This window comes from Bacillus rossius, chromosome 5, assembly GCF_032445375.1.
Source record: "Bacillus rossius redtenbacheri isolate Brsri chromosome 5, Brsri_v3, whole genome shotgun sequence".
Classification (NCBI taxonomy): Eukaryota; Metazoa; Arthropoda; class Insecta; order Phasmatodea; family Bacillidae; genus Bacillus; species Bacillus rossius.
The window spans coordinates 71,594,175-71,614,819 of NC_086333.1; the positions used below are offsets into that span (position 1 = coordinate 71,594,175).

Consider the following 20,645-nt stretch of genomic DNA (forward strand, 5'->3'; position numbering starts at 1 on the left):
TCGGTGTATTATGCTGCACAGGGCCTGCGATGTGATACCAGCTAGGGGGCCCCTCCAACCACGAACTTCGCCGACGGTTCTAGCGGGCCCCGCAGAGGCAACGCACCCATGAGACCCAAAATTGGTAAGACGCCGAGCTAACCCGGAACAAAATTTCAATAAGAGCCAGTTTCCCGCTAGGATACACGCCCGCCTGGTCTCAAACACGAGAACCCGGACGACAGCAAGTTGATTGAAAAATGAATGCACATGTCTTTTTTAATTTTTTTAAATATATTTGGACAGTTGTAAACCTATACAAATGAGAGTGTAATGGGCGTAATATAAAGTTTGGTTTATAAATATTATTAATGTGTATCATTTAACTCTTGGTATGCGACATTTGGTGAGAGTAATAAAGTGAATGCGACGGTAATGTATAAAAAAAAAAAAACTTGGCAATGCATAACTGTGGTAATAGTTAAAACGAAAGTCCGGAGTCGACCCGTTCTGTATATAATTCGCCCGGGCGCATACCACGCGATGCAAGGCTTTCGCAAAATAATGGGATTAGGTTTCATGCTCAAAAATGTCAGGGCGCTCGTGGAGCTCGAAACAAAGCATTTCACAAAGGAAAATTAACTACTGGAACTAACGACCAGTGACCAACAAAGAAATGCTGGATCTCCCCAAGAAAGTGTCCGGCTCCAGCAGCGGTTCGCGTTGGACTGAAGCTGGAGCTCCAGTGACGCCACTTCCACACGCAAGGTGGGACATGACATCATGCACAACAACCAAATTTAAAACATCTCTTTGCCAGTCTGTGTTGCTGTTCTTTAGAAATACATGAAACACAATGGTTACTTATGCCATCCATCTTAATGCATAAAATCAAACTAAACAAATAAACACATCTGATGCTGTCGGTGTTGCCGGTGGTCACCTTTCCTTAGCGCAGAATGCGGTGGGCAGTACTGGGACCCGGGTTTTGATCCTGCCCAGAGCAGTGTGATGTCATCTTTATATTCATAATGCCATCAGCCGGGGTTTCGGGTGCGATTCCCGCGGCGAGTCTAAGGAGCTGTACGTGAAAATTGGGGTGATTTCCGGGAGGGTGCCAAGCTAGCTCTGTCGTTTAACTGTGAGTGGGTCGATCGGCCCCAGCATGTCCCCTAGACTCGGTGGCTTGTCTTGAAAATTAGCGACGGCCGGGTTAATCCCTGCATCGTAGAAAAAAAACCGACCCGGAGTCACGTGGGGAGTTGCGTTGAAAAAGGTATTTGGTGATGACTATAGTTACCAGTCGTGAGGAATCAGAGAGACAAAACTTGAAGGCTCCCCACGATACGCGCACGTCCGCTCCGGGCCGCGAGCTGATCAGAACTGCCTCAGGGGTTGGCGTGCGGAGGGGGGGACATTCCCTCCATGCGCCAAGGTTACGCCGCTCGTCTCATCTGGGTGGAGACTTGGCGAGGTGTGCGTTCCGCCAGCAGGAGCCAGTACTGCGGGCTGAGGCCGGGCTAATGGCCTTCGGTCGGTACGACATCAATAACTGTTGTATGTTAATATATATACTATATAATATATATAGCTGCAATTGGGTTCAAAGTGCCCGGTGGCAAGCATTCTCCCTACTTTCCCCTCACTCTCCTTCTGAACTGGTCTTCACTCCCAGCCGACACACACTCCTCCTCCAGCCTATTCCATTCCCCTACTTTCCTCACGACCATCGCATTTTTTCCCCCTTTCTGTTCTCCTCCTCTCTTTGAAAACCTTCCTAGTATTTTCCTTCCTACTTCTAGGCATTCCCATTTTGACTTTACCCCCAGCTCTCCCCACCCTTCCACTCCACTCAGCACCTGGTACATCTTGACCAATTTCTCCTTCTGTCTTCTATCCTTTAAGCTCTCCCATCTCATTCCTATCATCATCTCTGTGGTACTGCACTCCCCCTTCCCTTCTCTGTCCGTTCTCCTCCACTTGCCCTTCACCCATCTAGCTGCTCTTCTCTGCACCCCCTCCAGCTCCCTCTCAAGTACTGCCGTGTATGGGTCCCACACTGCTGCTGCATACTCCAGCATGGGGCGGACCATAGTTTTATAGGCCTTGTCACGTATGCTGCTGCTTTCCCCCCTGAGCACTCGTCCCAGCATGCCCAGGGCCTGTCTGCTCTTCTTCACTACCTTGTCTACATGCTCCCCCCACCCCAGGTTACCCTGCAGCACCACCCCTAGATATTTATAGCTGTCGGCCTCACTTATCACGTCTCCCCTCCAGCGATATTCCCTCCTGACAATCTTCCTCTTCCTGGTAAACCTGACCACTTTCGTCTTTTCCACATTTATTTTCATACCATTATTTTCCACCCACTCTTCCAGCCTTTACAGATCATCCTGTAACCCATTTCTCTCCGCATCCATGTAAACCACGCAGTCGTCTGCAAAAAGCCTAATATGCCCTTGTATCTCCTCTCCTATATCATTCATCATTATGGTGAAGAGCAGTGGGCCGAGCACACTGCCCTGCGGCACCCCTGACGTAACCCTTCCTTCCTCCGACATCTCCTCCTCCACACGTACCCTCTGTGTCCTGTTGCTTAAGAAGTCACCAATCCAACCCACCACCCTCCTGTCACTTATAGCTCCCTCCACTTTTTTCATCATTTTTTCGTGAGGAACTTTATAGAATGCTTTTTCAAAATTGATGAAACAGGCATCAATCTATAGACCATTAGCTACCCCCTCCACCAGCTCCTCCAACAGGCCAGCCAGCTGAGTTTCACATGAATATCCCCTTCGAAATCCATGCTGTCTCCTGTCAATCCACTTCCTTCCGTCCAGCTCCCCTACTACATGCCTGTGCACTAACCTCTCCATTACCTTCCCTACTGCCGACGTGATACTAACTGGTCTATAGCTGGCTGGGTCCTCTTTGCTACCCCCCTTCTTGTATATAGGTACCACCACCGCCTCCTTCCATTCTTGCGGCAACTTGCCCTCCTGTAGCGATCTACTGAATAGCAGCTCCAGGTACTTCACCATGGCTTGCCCCCCCAGCTTTATCATCCCATTCTCTATGCCATCCTTACCTATGGCTTTCCTGCTGTCTAACCTTTTCACTACTTTCTCAATTTCCTCCTTCCTGATCTCCAGCCGTTTCTCGTGTCGCCCTATACTATGCTCAGCATGTTTCCTTTCCCACTGTTTTCCCTTTTCGAACACTGACATGTACTGCATGGCCAACAAGTTTGCCTTTTCCTTGGATCCCGCTGCAATTTCACCTTCCTGATTCCTCAAAATTGGTTCCCCCTGTCCCTGTGCCCTTCGTGCTTCTAACAAACTTGTATAGCTTTTGCCAGTTGCCTTTTGTCCCCTGTACTATCAGGTCCCCGAGATAGGCCTCCTTCGCCTTCTTTATCTCTCTATTCAGTTGCTTTCCTATTTCTTTCAGCTCCTCTGTTACTGTGTTCTTTCCTTCCTTTTTCCCCAGTGCATATAACAGTCTACCCTTCCTCTTTAGTTTCCGAATTTCCCTTCCATAATAAGGTGGGTCCCCTCCCACATTAATCCTCTTTTTAGGTACATATTGATCTTGAGCATCTCCCACCACCTTTTTGAAATCCTTCCACAGTTCCTGCACATCGATGCCTATGCTCCATTGGTCGAATCTCTCTTCCAGAAACTCCTCCACCCTTGTCTGTACTGCCCTCCCATAAAACCATATTTGCCTACTGTTGCCTTTCATGACCTTCTTGTCCAGGCAAATCTCCACAACGGGAATATTGTGATCGCTTATCCCGTCCACCACTTTAGAGTGAGTGGCTAGCTCCTCGGGTCTTACCAGCACTACATCCAATAGTGAACCGCCAGCTCCCCCACCCATCCTAGTTTCCTCTACCACCACCTGTTGTAACCCCATGTTCACCAGTTTAGTTGCCCTCCGTTGTCCCAGAGGCCCCACCAGTTCCTGTTAAAAATGTTTGGTCACCTTTTTTATTATTGATTTACTCTGTTTGATTTCCCAAATATATTAAATATTTAAGTACATTATACTTATTAAAATTATATTTTAACCTTCTCGTCGTTTTTATGCAGCTGGTTTTTATAGTTGTAGGAGAGAATTTAGGAAGGAAGTTTTTTGTTGTTATTTTAGTTAGTGTTGTAAATAAGAATGGCAAACGTTCACGTAAATGTCTTTGCTGGATGGGTGAGGATATTGATTTAATTAATTTGTATATACACTATTTAATGGTCAGTCAGTTTATTTGATTTATGCATTATTACAATATTCGTTAAAACAACCTGAAAGTTTCATAATATGTAGCAATGTGTAAAACCGTGTATTGTAGCCGCAGAACAAATGCTCTACTTGTCTTGCCCGATTTTTTTATAATAAGGTTTTTTCTCTCACATTATTTGTGTGAAAACAACAGAATGGCAAGTACACAAACTTAGTCTACAAAACAATTTTAGGTAAATATTTACAATTGCGGTAGATGCCAAAAAAAAATGCTAAAAATCTGAAAATACTTTTATTCTGTGCCCTTTCACTTCCTCTTTTGAAAACAACCGGCGGAGGTAAGAAATTCCAAATACTTTAGGAGATATCGAATTTTTAAATTTCAGCACAAAACCAGCGCATTCCTGTGGCGTGCGTGCACCATTGTTTCTTGTTTACGTACGAGAACGAGTATCTATTTTTTTTTATTGGATAATGATGTCACGTGATTGTTCGTGATAGGCCAGAATTCAAATGAACTAATACGTGATTATTTAGTTCAATTATTGTTTAAAACGGTGTTTAATTACCGCCTCCAACTTACGTGAGTTTTTAACGTTTCTAATTTTAAAGTCTTATTTGTTATTTTGATATTGTTGCACAAGTAATAAGTAACAAAAAAAATTACGTGAGTTGTTACTGTACATCCTTTGTTACGGGTTTGTTAGGTAAGGTCAGTTACATTATAAATAATTTAAAACTAAAGAATAATTAAAATTAATTCAAATTATTTTTAATATCACCTTAGTTTTAAAGTATTTATAATGTAACTGACCTGACCTAATCGACCATTTTAGTTTACTGTTCACCCTCTGTCCGGGTTTGTTTGGTCAGGTCAGTTACATTATAAATATTTTAAAACTAAACAGCCATTAAAATTAATTCACAAAATAATTTTTAATGTCGGCTTAGTTTGAAAGTATTAATAATGTAACTGACCTGACCTAATCAACCATTTTATTAATTACGCATTCACGATTCACGTATTCACGAACACGGCAAAATAACAAAAATGGCGCCGCTCGAATGGTTCCACAGGTCTTGTATTGCAAAATTAAAAAATTCGATATCTCCTAAAGTATTTGGAATTTCTTATCTCCGCCGCTTTTAATGAAAAGAGGAAGTTGAAGAGCATATGATAAAGGTATTTTAGGATTTTTTACATTTTTTTTGGCATCTACCGCGACTCTACATATCATGAAATTAAAAAATTCGATATCTCCTAAAGTATTTGGAATTTCTTATCTCTGCCGGTTGATTTGAAAAGAGGAAGTGAAAGTGCATAGAATAAAAGTATTTTCGGATTTTTAGCATTATTTTTGGCATCTACCGCGATTGTAAATATTTACCCAATTTTAATCACTGGCACTTTTAATGGCCTGATACTAGTACTGATTAAACTGGACCATTGTAGTTCTGAAGGAGAGTCACTTTTCTGAAGAAGAAAAAATTAAATATTGGTCAGTTCGTTTTATTTTAGTTCTTGCCATGTTTTTCAACAATTCTCTTAGAGGGTATTGTAATAATTAACGTAGTATACTGTGTTAACAGGGGGTTAGGTTATATTTGTATATTACAAATCTGTGTTATCTTGATAATGGTCTTTTGGATTAGGTTAGCTAAATAGCTTTAAAATTAGCTTTAAAAATAGTTAATATATTAGTTAGGTTAGGTAAATAATTATACTGTTAAATAATTTCAATAATTGGCCAGAAATTATCAATTTAAAATGTATTTAACTTTATGTAGCCAATTGGTGTTATTATTTAATAGTATTTTTAATGTAGGTAGGGTAACCCAACCTACCCAACTGTTCACACAAATTGCACAGTTTTTTTTAATGTAGCTAGCTAACTGAACCGAACTTTTTCACAATTTCACTGTCTGTTAAATGTAGCTAACCTAACCTAACCACTCGTTAAAATAGTAAACTACTTGAAGTATCACAATTCCTTCTTAGGGAATGTTTCAAAAACTTGTTAGGAATTTAAAAAAAAAAGCATTTTGGAAATTTAATTATAATTTTTTTTTTTAGAAATGTAGCTTTTTTCCAGCATTACTCTGGAACGGTTAGCAAATAATAATTTTTCTACATTTTAATATAATATTTATTGGACTAAAATAAGATCCAAAATAAACTACTTTAAATGTTGAAAGTAGTTGCTCTTGCAAAATATAATTTTCAACAATTATGATAGTGGTGTTTTTGTAATTGTTTGATGATGGGATGTTATTTTCTCAAGCAGCATGGTAATATTGGTTTCCATTTTCCAACCACTTCCTAAAATCATATTTTAGGAGTAAGCTTTAAAATAATAATAGTTTTTTATTTGTGCATACAATTTTTTATTTGACTGTATAATAGATACTATAGGTATATTCATGTGAAAATATTTCCAGGATCCTTTTGATCAATGTATAGCTGCTTAAATTACAGGTTGTAGCAAACTTATCCTTTTTAGTTTCCTTAGCATTTATTCTTGTCAAGTGAGTGTACCCTAAGTACATATATAAATAGTTAGTTTTCTGGAACTGGTCTTAGTGTCATGCATTAATTTTCACGTGGTTACATAATTGCAGGAAAAAAAAAAAATCCAAAATTATTTTTACGTATTTGGTTTTACATAATTTTTTAGATCACCCCATTAAAGCAGCTATAATATGTTAGTATTCAAAGAAGTAGCTATTTTCTATAAAATAAAATAAAAATTTAAAAAAAATCCTCTTAATGTTTGTAAGAAACTAGCCAACCTTTTAGTGTATTTGTTCACTGTAGCAGAAATTTAATATTCTAATTATAAATGGAGGTCATACAAACTTAAAATGCGTGAGTCATAATGTACCTTCTGTGGACATAATTTTTTATGGCAAAGTTTATTAATTTTATTTATATAATTTTTTATATATTCAGTCATGTTATTGTCATTAAAATTTATAACTGTTACAATATGTGAGAATCCAAAAATGTATCTTAGTTCAAATACAAAGTAGTTCAATTTTATTTATTTATTTATTGATAAAGTGTGACTTCAAGGATTGGTAATGTGTTTGGAGCAAACTATTGTAGGGATGCCAAACATGGACATCGGATCGGAGAATTATATTTGAAGCCTGAGAAACTGCCGCACCTAACTCACTTACTTGTGGGGCGAGGCACGTCGACAGACAGTTGTTGTGTTCCAGCGCGGGCAGCAGTGACGACATGAGCGACAAGAGGACCCGCCCCGCTCGCGGCCGCTCGGGCAAGGCGCCGGCGGGTGGGGAGGACGAGGGCCGTGCAGGCGCCCGCGGCCCGTCCCCGGGGGACTCGGACCGGGACACCGCCGACGCCGGGACCGTCTCGGACGAGGCGAGCTCTGTGAACGAGTATGCGGGCCCCAACGCTAGCTGCGACGAGGAGGCGGGCTGTGCCAGCAGCTTCTACATCGGCATGCGGCTGGAGGTGAAGGACGTCGCCAATGACGCGTGGTGAGACATTACTTTCGATGCAGACTTGTCATTGGGACTTCATCTTTGGCATTTTCCCCAATACCATTGATTATGATAATTTCCTATGGTTCATTGTTGATAGTAGTAGCACTGAAACAGTAGTAGTAGTAACTAAAAAAAATTGGTTGTCTGTAAAGTCGGTTTACGGACGATAGTTAAACGTGACAACGTCATAAAAAACATTGATGAAATGATTGCATATTTTTATGAATAAAATTGAATCTTTTTTATTTTAATAATAAAAGAATAAATACTTGAAATTATACTAGTAATCAGATTTTTAAAATGCAAAAATAATTAAACTTTATTGCCGAAATTTTTGTTGTAATAAGCAATGAAAACCACATTAACTTTTCACTTCACTTTATAAAAAGTCGAAGAAACAGTTCACGTGTAGATGACTTGTAATTAATTTTAAAAACTGACATTTAGCTATAAAGTTTAAATATAATTTTGAACAAGTTTTCATATAAATAAACTGTAATCAAATATCTATCATCAATTATATGAATCACCATAATATTTTAGTCAATTGTACTGCACTCGCCGACAGCGTGACGGGACACAGCGTAACGGAACAATGAGCGTTACGGGACACAGCGCAACGAAACAATGTGCATAACGGGACACTTTTTCGTGCGTGCAGCCGGCGTTCATCGATTTATTAGACGTCACGTCAAAAACATGCCCGAGGTGTTCTTGGCAAGGCGCTTTGCCTACCCTGGTATGTCGTTCACGCTGGAACTTTGATACTTTTGGAATCAAGAATAAAAAAAAAATTTGTTGTGTTGTTCAAGTTGTCAGTCTGTGGACTGGTTTCACGCAACCCTTTAAAGCGTTTTCGGAAACCGGTGCGTTAGGGACAGAAATACAGGTGAACACAAATTCAGTGATGGTATTAAGATTTCTTTTTTTTTCATCTTACATGTTTAATATTCCACCAATTTTAGAATAAACCGTAGTAAGCAATTATGAACATAAAAAAAAAAAAAACACAGAATAATTCCATTTTAAAAATGAAATCAGGTTAAGAGTAAAATCATAAGAAACTTGTCTCCAAGCGTTCAGTACTATAATGTTGAGACACCCCTGGTGCACGTCCCACACACGACTGAGGCGGAATGCTTGCGGCGCCGTGCGTCCGCAGGTACGCGGCCAAGGTCTCCGAGGTGGACTGGGGCGAGAAGGAGGTGCTGATCCACTTCGAGAACTGGTCGCACCGCTTCGACGAGTGGCTCCCGGTGCAGAGCTCGCGGCTGCGGCGAGTCAGCAAGCCGGAGCGGTGAGCGAGCGCGTCTGCATGTCTGCTGTTTTTACGAGCTCGCGAGGGATTTCTTCCCCCCTTCCGTTCCTAGTTTAAATTCATTGCGGCATTCAATTGTGTGTGTGTGTTTTTTCTTCTCCAAAGTTTTTGTACTTTACATAACGTCGGCTTACTTCTAAAACCTCGTAAGTCCAGATTTTCACAGTTTTATATTCCGGATGTGTTTGGTGTATTTTTTCAATTTTTCATAGTGCATATGCTGATAAAACCTCGTAAGTCAACTCTACTTAGTCTCTTTTCTATTCACAAATTATAAAACCTCGTATTTTTTGTCAGTCGAAACCGTGATCCAAAAGCTTATAAGTTCCCCTGTAAAATTAACTGCAATGGAGTTACGAGGTTTTAGAAGTAAGCCGACGATAATGTAAAATTTATATTTTACTTAACACTAGCATTCAGTAATATTTTATGCTTTTTTTTTACCCATATCATTTGAATGAGTACAATTTCAATTTTGTTTGAACTATGACGATTCTTTTTTTATTTTATCCAAATTTTTGTAGTTCATGCTAAAATTTTAAATTTCCGTGCATGTCAGTTTCAGTTTGTATTCAGTTTCATGTTTTGTAATGCGATATGAGGTTTTTAAGATATGGGTTTTCCATTAAATGTTTCCAAAGGATGGGTTGGTGATTTCAAAGTACACTTAACTGAGTCATGAACTGATCATCATGTTGTATACATATTTGTATATACGTCTGAATGTTTATATAAAATAGGATGTTGGTATATGTGACGTTGATAAACTCCAACACCGTTTGACCGATCGCCATGAAAATTGGCACGTTAAAGAGTTTTTTCATGGAGAAGGTTTTTGATGCTATCCAATTTTTTTGTAAGCGCCACTAGATGGCACTGTAGCTAATCAACTTCTGAATCGTTCAACCAATCACCGTGGTTAAACTGAAAATCATAGGTCATAGACATATAAAGAGTAATTGTGTGTCATTTTTCAATGTCCACCACACTGTCGTATAGCACTATCCATTTTGCTTCAACTCGCAGACAGTATATCACCCTGTGTTCAGACCGGGCACAATGCCAGGTACTGCAGTTAGTACTTTATAACCCTGAAGTTGCACTAAAGCTCTATTGTGACTGCACTGCAAATCAGTTATTTTGCATTATGACAGCAGTAGAGGATTATGCAAATTACATTTTTTCAGTGTTATCATCATCATAATAATTTTACACAATTAATCTGCAGAGTCATGCAAAATCACAAATCAGTCATACAAATTCTCGGAGGACCAAACGTGGTATGACCTCCACCTTTCAACCATCTTGAAGAGATTGGTTATACCAAACTTTGTCACGTCCACCAGTGTGACCACACTATTTATGTAACTTAGTTATCAAAAGTCCCAAAATATGTCTGTTGGCTGAGTATTTTAAATTTTTATTTTAATATGTATTTATGCATGAACCTATTTTTTTATATTTGGAAAAAAATGTTTTTGAATTTTTTTATTTAATCTTACACTATACTATTAAATTGAAAAGCCTTTTGAAGCCGGCAATCCACACATTGATAATGTGACTTTCTTTTCATGCACAGGGAATTCCATGCGTTTTATAGTCGTAACTGGCCTAAACTGCAGTGCCTGTTTGTTGCAGTGAAAAGCTGTCGTCACCACCAGTGCTACCAACTGCTGAGCCAGCGTAAGAATTATTTTGAAGATAATGTTACTATTTGTTTCTGTCAAGTCAAATTGCTTTGAACTTGTATCAATTGCAGTTTGTAAAATAGATGAACTTTAAAGAAAAATGAACCATGAAATATTTTTTTCTAGTCAGTATTCAGTTTAGTCAGTCATTGTGGCCGGTGGGGTTTATATAGACATTGCTTTTTTTGACAGATGCTTATTTTTGCATCAGTAACACATTACATCATCATTTATGGGATAAAGTTTGTAAGTGGCCTTAGATTCAGTTTTAATTTTTTCTTCTCTGTGAGATAAGGAAATTATTTGTTGCCATACGTGAAAAGAAGAAATAATAAATAGCCTTTTATAATTTTAAAATCACTTTTCCATTTGGTTCATGTTATTTGCTTTAATGGGGCTGGCAGCTGAAGATGTCAGATGCTGCATTGTAGTTTAATCCAGTCGGCAATTTTTTTTCCTCTAACAAAATTGTTGGAATTCTTGTCCGTTACAATAGGCACTGAGAAGGAATAGATCTGAAGGAAAGAAACTGACTGTTTAAATTTCATTTTATATTAATCAACTTTGTAAAGAAATAAAATATAATGACCAAAAAATATGTTTTTTATGTATAGCAGATAAGCAATAAGCAAATTTTATTATCATTTACGTGATCGGATATTATTTGCAGTTGAAATCTTGAAAATACATTAGTAGTGTTTGCATTTATAATCCCTGCACTTTGCATGAATGTGCATGTGAAGAATGTGTATTGCCTGTTGCACGTTGCATTTCTTGTGTTTGTCTTTTAAATGGTGCTGGGTTTAGCTGGAGAAATGTTGTTCACAGATTGTCGAGTGTTTATGAATAGGAAATCCTTTGTTTTGTTTATTGACTTAAGGGCCCTACCTGCCTGTTCACGGAAACATCCACCTTTTCTCCCCACTTGCGAAAACATTTTTGGTTTTATCCCCGCCGGGAATCGAGCCCGAATCGTCTTCGTGGGAGGCTATGATATGGCCTCACGTTGGATGGGCTCTTTTTGAAGACCAAAATGTTTGTCTTCTGTATATGGTCCCGTTGTTATTTAAACACTAGCTGAAGTACACACGCTTCACTACGACACACTGGTAATTGGTTCACGAAAAGCATTTAAGAATGCGCTGAGGGAAAATGAGTGGTTCTGTTCCCGTATTTTGTTTTTAAACCTTTTTTGAGGCGAGTGAAAAGAGCTAAAAACTTTTGTTTTCAGAACAATTTTCAGACATGAATGCTTGTTAGAAGCACTCAAGGGACTTGCATTAAACCTTTATCTTCATTTATTCTTCATTTCTCCAACATCTGATATGGTTATGGATCAAGTTTAGAGACTTGCACTTAGACACGACACCACGCTAAAAGCATCAGCGAGCGTCCCACTTATCATCCCGCCTTGCTAACGCATACACTCCTGACTAGGCGGGTTCCTTAAAGTTTGTCAGTGTTATCCATAAATTGGAAAACTAGAATTGAAATGATAGTGCTTTCAGCTTTGGAACTGAGTGTAAACATTTTTTTAAAAAAATGTTCTTGAAAAAACTACTATTTTGATTTTTGTTAGCTTTGTTAGTTTTGAGATACACAGTTCAGTTATCTCAAAAAACAAAATACATACTCTACTGTAGCATTTTAAAATAACACTTTCGTATTTAATTTATGTGGATTCTTTCAATTTAGAATTTTCCCCGCTAGAATTGATTATGATAATTTCCTATTGTTTATTGTTGATAGTGGTAGCACTGAAACAGTAGTAGTAACTAAAACATGCCCGAGGTGTTCTTGGCAAGGTACACTGTTTTGAGATTTGTGCACTTGTCTACAAGGTCAGAAGTAATTATAAAATGTTCGTGTTAGCTTGAATGTATTGTATATATAAGTAAGCATTTCAGAGCGGAGAGAACCTAACTGCAGGAAAGAAACAAATTTCAGGTAGTCAGCAGGTCACAAAAGTAACGAAACTGAAAAAAAGTGATCTCGAAAGTGTCCAGAAACAAACTGCAATGGTTGTTGGAAGTCACAAAACTTTTAATTTCCAGCAGCATTTTTGCTTACTTGAATTTTTTTTAGATGCGTCTTCAGTTTACAGTTGCATACTAAATATAAATATTTGGAGACTGTCTACTTAAATCATGTGGAAACTATGTCTGAAAGGTTTCAACATTCTAGCATAAAAACTGGCATGTTCGTGCAAGTAGTATTGTTAGGGACAAGATTATATGATGAATTGCAATAAAACAGAAAAACAATGAAAAGTATGTCAATTCACCACATAACGCCCAAATGCAAGTTAGTAAATCATAAATCACAAAAAAATGCAACTAAATCATTAAATAATTAGCATTTTTAATAAAAACATAACTCGAATCATAAAAAAATAATTTTTGAATCTATCATTCAAGGAATATAATTAACTTAGTTATAAGTTTGTACCAAAATAGTACTTTTTTTTTTTTTTAAATAATGCTACTGTTATATTACATAGTAGCACATTTTTACATATGTACATTTTTTAAACACACAAATACCTACTTACAGATTTATTTTTATTGTTCCAAGTAGTTAGATCACTTATTATAAATTATATAATATTGTAAAAGTGCATCATACATTTTTCAGTCAAGATGACACTCTTTTGGTGAGAGAGTTATTATGAAACATTTAAGTGTCATATTTGTTGAATAACAGTATTCATAAATAAACAAACATAAAATTCTTGTCTCTAAGTATTGTATTATGTTTATTTTTATTATTGTTATTATATATTATAGTAACTAGGAAATGATTGTAATATTAAAAAAAATTGTTAAAACATTTCGTCGAAAATCCTGAAAAAGTTCAGGAATTGGTTCACCAGGTATTTTTAGACATCCTGAATTTTGGATTGGGTCATATAAAAACATCTTTCGTGGTCTAGAATTCAAACTATAGTAGGACTATCTAGAACAACAAATATAGAATTGTGGTAACAGTGGTTAACTACAGAAGCATAGTAAACACATATTCAACATGCAAAATTACATTTGAATTTTGCATGTTGCTGTGACTGTAGGTGGTTGTTTTTTGTACAACAGATCTCTTCATGGTATTTTATTTTTCCATGGTTACTAACTAAAAGCACTAAAAATACTTTGCATCAAAATGTGGTTTGAACCTTTTTTTTCTTGGATAGTAAAAGTGTATAATCACTAGCAGAACAAATACAACTTGTGATTTTTTGTTGCCATTATTTAGGTTTATTAGTAGGCCTATTCGAATATAAGTTTAAGAGTTAGAATCGATCAACAATACAAATATAACAATATTTCTTGAATACTATTATTAAATTCGAAAAGTAATACTGGGGAAATATTTTTCTTACAACCTTTTTTTAAAATAAAAATTCGTACATGTGTTTGTTCAATGGCAATAAATATTTCAAGTTAATGGATACATATAATAAAACAGTATGGTTTTAAAATTTTTGGGTAATTATTTTTTTGTGGTGGTCGCAAACTGTTCGCTGATTGCATATTTTCTACTTAAAAAATTTCTATATTACAGATTATCTCGCAGTCATAACTTAAGCCAGTCAGCTGTTCACTATGTCAGCCCCATTTATATATTTTAACTTAGTACGTACTGTATCATATTGTACAGCATTGACTTTTAACCCTTATGTTGATAGTTACATGGTGTGATATACGACAGCTTTACTACACTTAGAATATAATATAATCGAATATTCGTTACTTCGGGGTGAAGTATTTAAAATCAAATTGAATACAAAATTATTCATTTTGATATTTAAAATCTCGAATATTCGCTTTGGTCTAGTGATTAGTGGTTTGGGCTTCTTGCAATCACTTTAATTGTGCCCTTTTTTACAATGCAATACTGGACCATGCTGTTTTATGACCTACTTTAATATTTTTTTTTATTGTGAAGTAGTTGCTTTCCTTCATGCTAACATGGCAGCTTGTTTTGATAACTGTCCCACAAACACTGAACACATTGCAGCTAATATTTAATTATGGAGTAGCAGGGAGTGGAGGCTGCCTAAAGGTTTTTTTATAGTAGCTTAGTTCTTCAATGTAAAATTTAGTGCCTGTTAGTACAGAATATCCAGAATTTAACTGATAAAATAATGCCTCATGCCTTTTGCTTGGTTTTTTAATGTTTTATTTGAGTCCCAAAGGTGCAATATTTACTAGATTCTAAAACATCCGTCTTTTGATAATTAGTTTTGCTTAAAAAAAATGTTTAGCTATGAATCTGAGGAGCACTTAAATATTATAAACGTATTTACAATATACATGTTCAAATAAATGTGTGCAAAAATGTGCATAATAAATTGTAATTGTATATTGTAAGATGTTTATAGTTTTGTGCAAAAAAAATGCTGATGTATATTTGTAATCGCAGAATGGCAGGATTATGTTGTCTGAAAATGTAAAAAGTCAATGATTTTGTGAGCAGTTCCAAAGAAAAATAGCAATTAGTTAAAAGACAATTTTCTAAAAAGTCACAAAAAATAAATTTAATACATTTTAATTTCAGTTACTAGAGTCATCTTTATGCTATTATATGAACAGCTTACATTTTTATATTTACTTATCTCTTGATAGCAAAAGTTGAAAACTAGAAAGCCTTATTCTTGCAAAAATCATCACACAGAAAGCTCACATCAATGTAGCTTAGCCACTTTCAGAGACTAAATAATTATTTTCTTTTGTCTTTTGATTTGTAATGTACAAAGATTGCTTGTTTGTTTGTATATTTTGTAGTTGTATTCGTGCAAAAAAAACAGAGCTTAAGGAATTTTTGCCAAAAGTTGTTTTGCATTTAAATGAAATGGAAATGGGTCAAATCCAAATTTTCTAGAATTCAAACCTCTAGTTCAGTTCTCAAAGACTATCTCGAATCTATCCCTCGAATCCGAGTCTATGTCTGAAGGTTCTAAAATAATGTCCTATAAATAAAATATATTATTCTTGGCATTGAAACATTCAAACCTTTAAAAATTTATTTCATGACTAAGTCTCCCTAAACAAAATTCAGTAATTTTATTCACTTAATTATATTAAAGTTAACAATATCTTGGGGAACAGTTATATAACAGGTACGACGAAAAAAAAAACACAGATTGGTCGATTGAAATTCAGATCTCTCAAATTGAATTTGAGATATTTTCTTTGAATAATGATCTTTGAATCTCAAATATTTAAAATACTAGAGTTTTGATGGTGTTCAAGGATTCGATTGGCCGATTCCTAAAATGAACAATTTTTACAGACCATCCTTCAGATCTATGGTCACATTTTTTGTTTATCAGTCGATGGAGAATAACTGTACTGCCAATGCTAAATGTCTTGGTGTTTGGAAATTCACTTGGACTGTAAGGGATATGAATTATTTCCCCAGAAGTCAAAAGCACATTGTTTATGTTCTATTGATTCACATTTTTAGTGCGACTGTAGTGTCTTGTCACACTACAGTAGCTACAAGTTAGCACTGAATTACAGAAGGAAAAAAATTGTCAGTTGTGAAAACTCTTAATGTTTTGGTACCCTGATCTGGTTTTGTGTGGTGAACTTAGTCATGCTAAATATAGTATTCCTGTAAAACACTAAAGAAAATTACATGCTTGATAAGTTCAAAAAAACTACAGCATATGACCTATTTATACAAACAATTTTACACTTTTTGATAAGTTTTACTGTTAGTGTTTTTTAAATTCTAAGTACCTTCAGAAACTTCTTAACAGGTATTTGCTGTGTTTACTTACTGTAACTTCAGTTCGGCACTCAGATATCATTAAGTGTAACTTTCATTTCGTGATACTTGCATTAACAGAATTTCTTTTCAAAATCAAAAATTCATGTACCAAATTTTGTGATATTGATACCAGTTTGAAAGCCGGGACTACTTTATTTACAAAAATGTCAACTGATAGATTGTTAAAATTTAATTTAATTTCTAAAGTTAGGGGAATTCTAATTAACGCTAAGGCAGATTATTACAGTTCCTATTTTTGTGTTATGAGTTTGACAGGGGTGTTGGCCTGTTTTGGCAGAAAGAACTGAGTGTAACCTGGGTTGGCAGCAGTGATGTGCCTTGTCGGCAGGGCGGAGAAGAGAGACGACAAGGTGTTCCGTGTGGGGGACCGGGTGATGGCAACTTGGAACGACTGTCGCCGCTACTCCGCCAAGGTCACCGCCATCCTTCCCAACAGTACGTACAGCTTGACGCTGGATCGGCTGGAGCGGTCGTTTTGTGTTTGGTTTCAGTTTCGGGTGATTACTTTAGCTGCATCACCGTGATTGGATATAAAAACACTAGGAAATTGTATTTTTGTTTATAACTGATGTCCCTGGATTATGAAGGGAAAGGAGCGTTTAGAATTTCCTACTGACAAATGATTACTAAGTTATTATTGTAGGGGACTTAACCTTTCACTTCTGTTACTATTCATCTTGTTTCTCTACCCGTGTTCTGTTTTTAACCCCACATTTCTTTTGACACCTAAATGTTATTTTTCCTTAATAAAAATTTTTGGACGTAGGCTGTTAACGAAAATAACTTTTTGTGACAATTTAAAAAAAATAATTTTACATTAGCAGTGTTAATGTTTGGAATACTCACAAGTGTTAAATGTTACGTACATTGTAGTGCATTCTTATTCCTCCACAAAAGACGTTCTGCATCGCTGTTTCGGTTCTCAGTGGTTTTGAATATTTTTCTCAAAGAAGGAATTTTGCTACTTCCAGTAGATTACTAGTAGTTTTTATTTTACCATTTTAATAAGTAAATAGGTTAGATTAGCTACATTACAATTACTGTGTTATTGTGAAAGTGGTCTACTGTTGAGTTAGATACATTTAAAATACTTTCAAAAATTGTGTAGACTGTTGATGATATAGAGTTAGCTACATTAAAACAATACTGTGAAATTGTGTTAGCTACATTAAAACTCTTTGAAATAATGTCTTTTTTTTTTTTTAAATTTAGTATATTCCATTGAGTCTTTTATTATTATAGAGGCCATATGGCTATAGAACAGTTAATATTTACATGGAATCTTTCAAGTATTAATAAATTACTTGGGGAAAAAAAATACCATGATTAAAATTAAGAAAATAAGGAACTGAGATAAATATTTGAAACAAAGTAATATTTAGGCCTACATACAAAACAAAATAACAAATTAAAGGTAATTGGTTACATTAAATTGCTAATTCTTAACTAACCATTCAAATGATTTTACTGTATTTTTAATGTAGCTTATCCAACTTAACCAAACGTCCACACTTTTTAAAAGTATTGAAAATCAACCAACCTAACTCAAGCAACCATTCTCATGATATCATAGATTGTAAAATATAAACCTAACCTAACCTAAACACTTGTTAAATAGTAAACTACTGGTTAACTACCAGAAGTATTTAATATAACACCCACTTAGAGAATGAAATGAAAAACATGTCTGGAAGGTATGTTATTTATTTGTTAAATAAAAAGTGGTTTTCCTAATACCGTAACTTTTATTTTATGAGGCTAATGTGCTCAGCCAGGAAATTCCCTCATAAGTTGCAATATATGCAAATATTTCATTAAAGTATAATGCTGAGATATCTTTTAAAGTAAAAATTAGTTTGATGTGTATTTAAGTTTACAAGGTATTCTGTTAAACTAGTAGGTAGTTTGTGAATAGTGCTGTTGTTTTGTATATACTCACCTTTTGTGGTGTGATTTCATGCTTTAACTTTAAAGTAAACATGTCCATATAAATTCTCCACATAATAGCCACATAGATGAAAGTTATACACATATATTATACTGTCTTTTAAATTTTTTTCTCTAAGAGGTTAAATTAGACTTTGAATGACCCTGATATTATGACAGTTTATATTGATTCTTACTGTTTCACAATTTAAATTGCTTCTGTTTTTCTTCTTTTGTTATGAATGTTTGTCAATGTCACCAACAATTATTGTTCATAGTTAAAATTCAACTTACAAAGTTATAAATTAAATGATGTGAATGCATATGTCAAAATGCAAGGAGATCATAACCACAAATTTTTAGCTTGTGTTACTGCAAAAACTTATGTTAATTCTCCTTGTACTGTTGTTGTTTTATGCTGGAATATTTCAAAACTTTTTCATTTATGGGTCTTCTATGTTTGTTTGAATCTTCTGATAGGAAATACTTTGCCAGTATTTCTAGTGAGCTGTTTTACCTGTGGTGAGTTGGAAATTTATTTTTATCTTTTTCAGACAGATATCAAGTGGTTTTCTATGATGGCTTCTCCAAAAATCTTAGAGCCTCAAAGATGTCAAAATTGAAAGCTGGCCAGGTGGATGAAGTTTCTCAGGTATTTTCTGACTTATTGTATTAATTGAACCTTCCAATTGTGTTTCCCCCCCCCCCCCCCCTTTTCACATTAGCAGGGTTTCTGCAGACAATAAAAATTTGGACAACAGTGAAAACTCAGGAAATTGAAAAGGTGTCTTCAAAACCTGGAAAACACAGGGAAATTGACACAATGCTATTTACCAAACTGGATTAGTAATTTTTTATTATTAGTGTGTTTTTTTCATGACTTAAAACTACTCTGGATAATACTAGGATATCATGGCTTTTTAGAACCAAAAGGAAAAAAAAATATCAGAAAACATGGTTTTCACACAATACAGATGTCTGTAAATTTACTCCGAAGGGATGGTTTCATAATTTGTACTAGTTTTTGAAAAAAATAAATTTTTATATCTTACATTACAATACCCGTGCTTTTATGTTGCAGCTGTCATTTAATGTTTACCTGCAAAAAGTAAGAATGTATGTTTTCCATACACTTGAGACCTTGAATTAACCCTGGGAGGAAGGTTTCTTAATTCCTACTGGTTTGTGAAAAAAGAACAGTTTATAGCTTACAATACAATACCAGCGTATTTACGCTATCGCCGACATTCATTGTTTACTCTTATGGGATTAAAAAAATTTTTTTGGAGAACTTTATTCAATGCAGTTGTTGTAATAATTATTTTGTTTAAATAACGACTGTATTGCAATTGAAAGGAATTTTTAATGCTTATATTTCATGTTGTTTTACTAGAATAAGTAATTGTATTACAAAATGTTTGTTTTGTTACATTGAATTTAAAGTACGTACTGTTTTAAGTCATGTTTTAACGGAATCTAATGGGAGGCAAAAATATGAACAGAATTGTTAAAGTAGTTAATTTTCTTTGAGGAATATGTGCTGTGCATTAAAGTAGCTGACACATTGAATTTTGCAGTATTTCCAAGGAATTCTTGATTACAGCCATCGTAAATTCAGTGTTTGATATGGCTGGTTTTTCATATATCCAGTTTATACCGGGATCCTGAAGGCTTGATCCTGATGGCATGATCCTGCTGGCTTGAACTTGTGGCCTACATGATGCTTGCTGTTATAATTCAGTTTATTCCATGCTATGCCACAGATTGTAGTACGCTCTCTCATCTGTGTTGAGAATAATGGCTTTAAACAATCCTGGATCCATGTTAATCCCACAATATTAATGTACATATTTTACTAGAAATTATTAACCAACAGCATAATTAAAAAATAAAGAAAAAGTTAGAAGGAGTTGGGGGTGGAGAATGGATAGAATAAAAACTCAACTCCCAGTAGGGCCAACCCCAGAATGTTTTGCTAGTGGTGGACGTTAGTGCGCTGTTTCGATTATTGGAGTGTTCCGGTATCCCTTACCAATACATTTAGACGCTGTTTCACTTCTCATCCTTTTTGAAACATGAGTTGTTGGCAATATTTTACATGGTGATTGTTAAGGTGCTGGAAAAATTAGCCTTTTTTTTTCTTCTTCCAAAATAAGAATTTATTATTTAATAAATTAGCATTCTTAAAG

At 35.6% G+C, this 20,645-nt stretch overlaps 1 protein-coding gene across 1 annotated transcript in view; it reads left to right on the forward strand.

Moving 5' to 3' along the window:
- Positions 1-4,105: 4,105 nt before the first annotated feature.
- The window catches only part of LOC134532296 (PHD finger protein 20-like protein 1), a 60,886-nt gene continuing 44,346 nt past the window's right edge, over positions 4,106-20,645 (forward strand). Inside the window, 6 exon segments of the mRNA XM_063368715.1 lie at positions 4,106-4,185; positions 7,441-7,725; positions 8,894-9,028; positions 10,688-10,732; positions 16,859-16,965; positions 19,011-19,108. Of these exon segments, the coding sequence (XP_063224785.1) occupies positions 4,169-4,185; positions 7,441-7,725; positions 8,894-9,028; positions 10,688-10,732; positions 16,859-16,965; positions 19,011-19,108 (687 nt within the window). The 5' untranslated portion in view covers positions 4,106-4,168.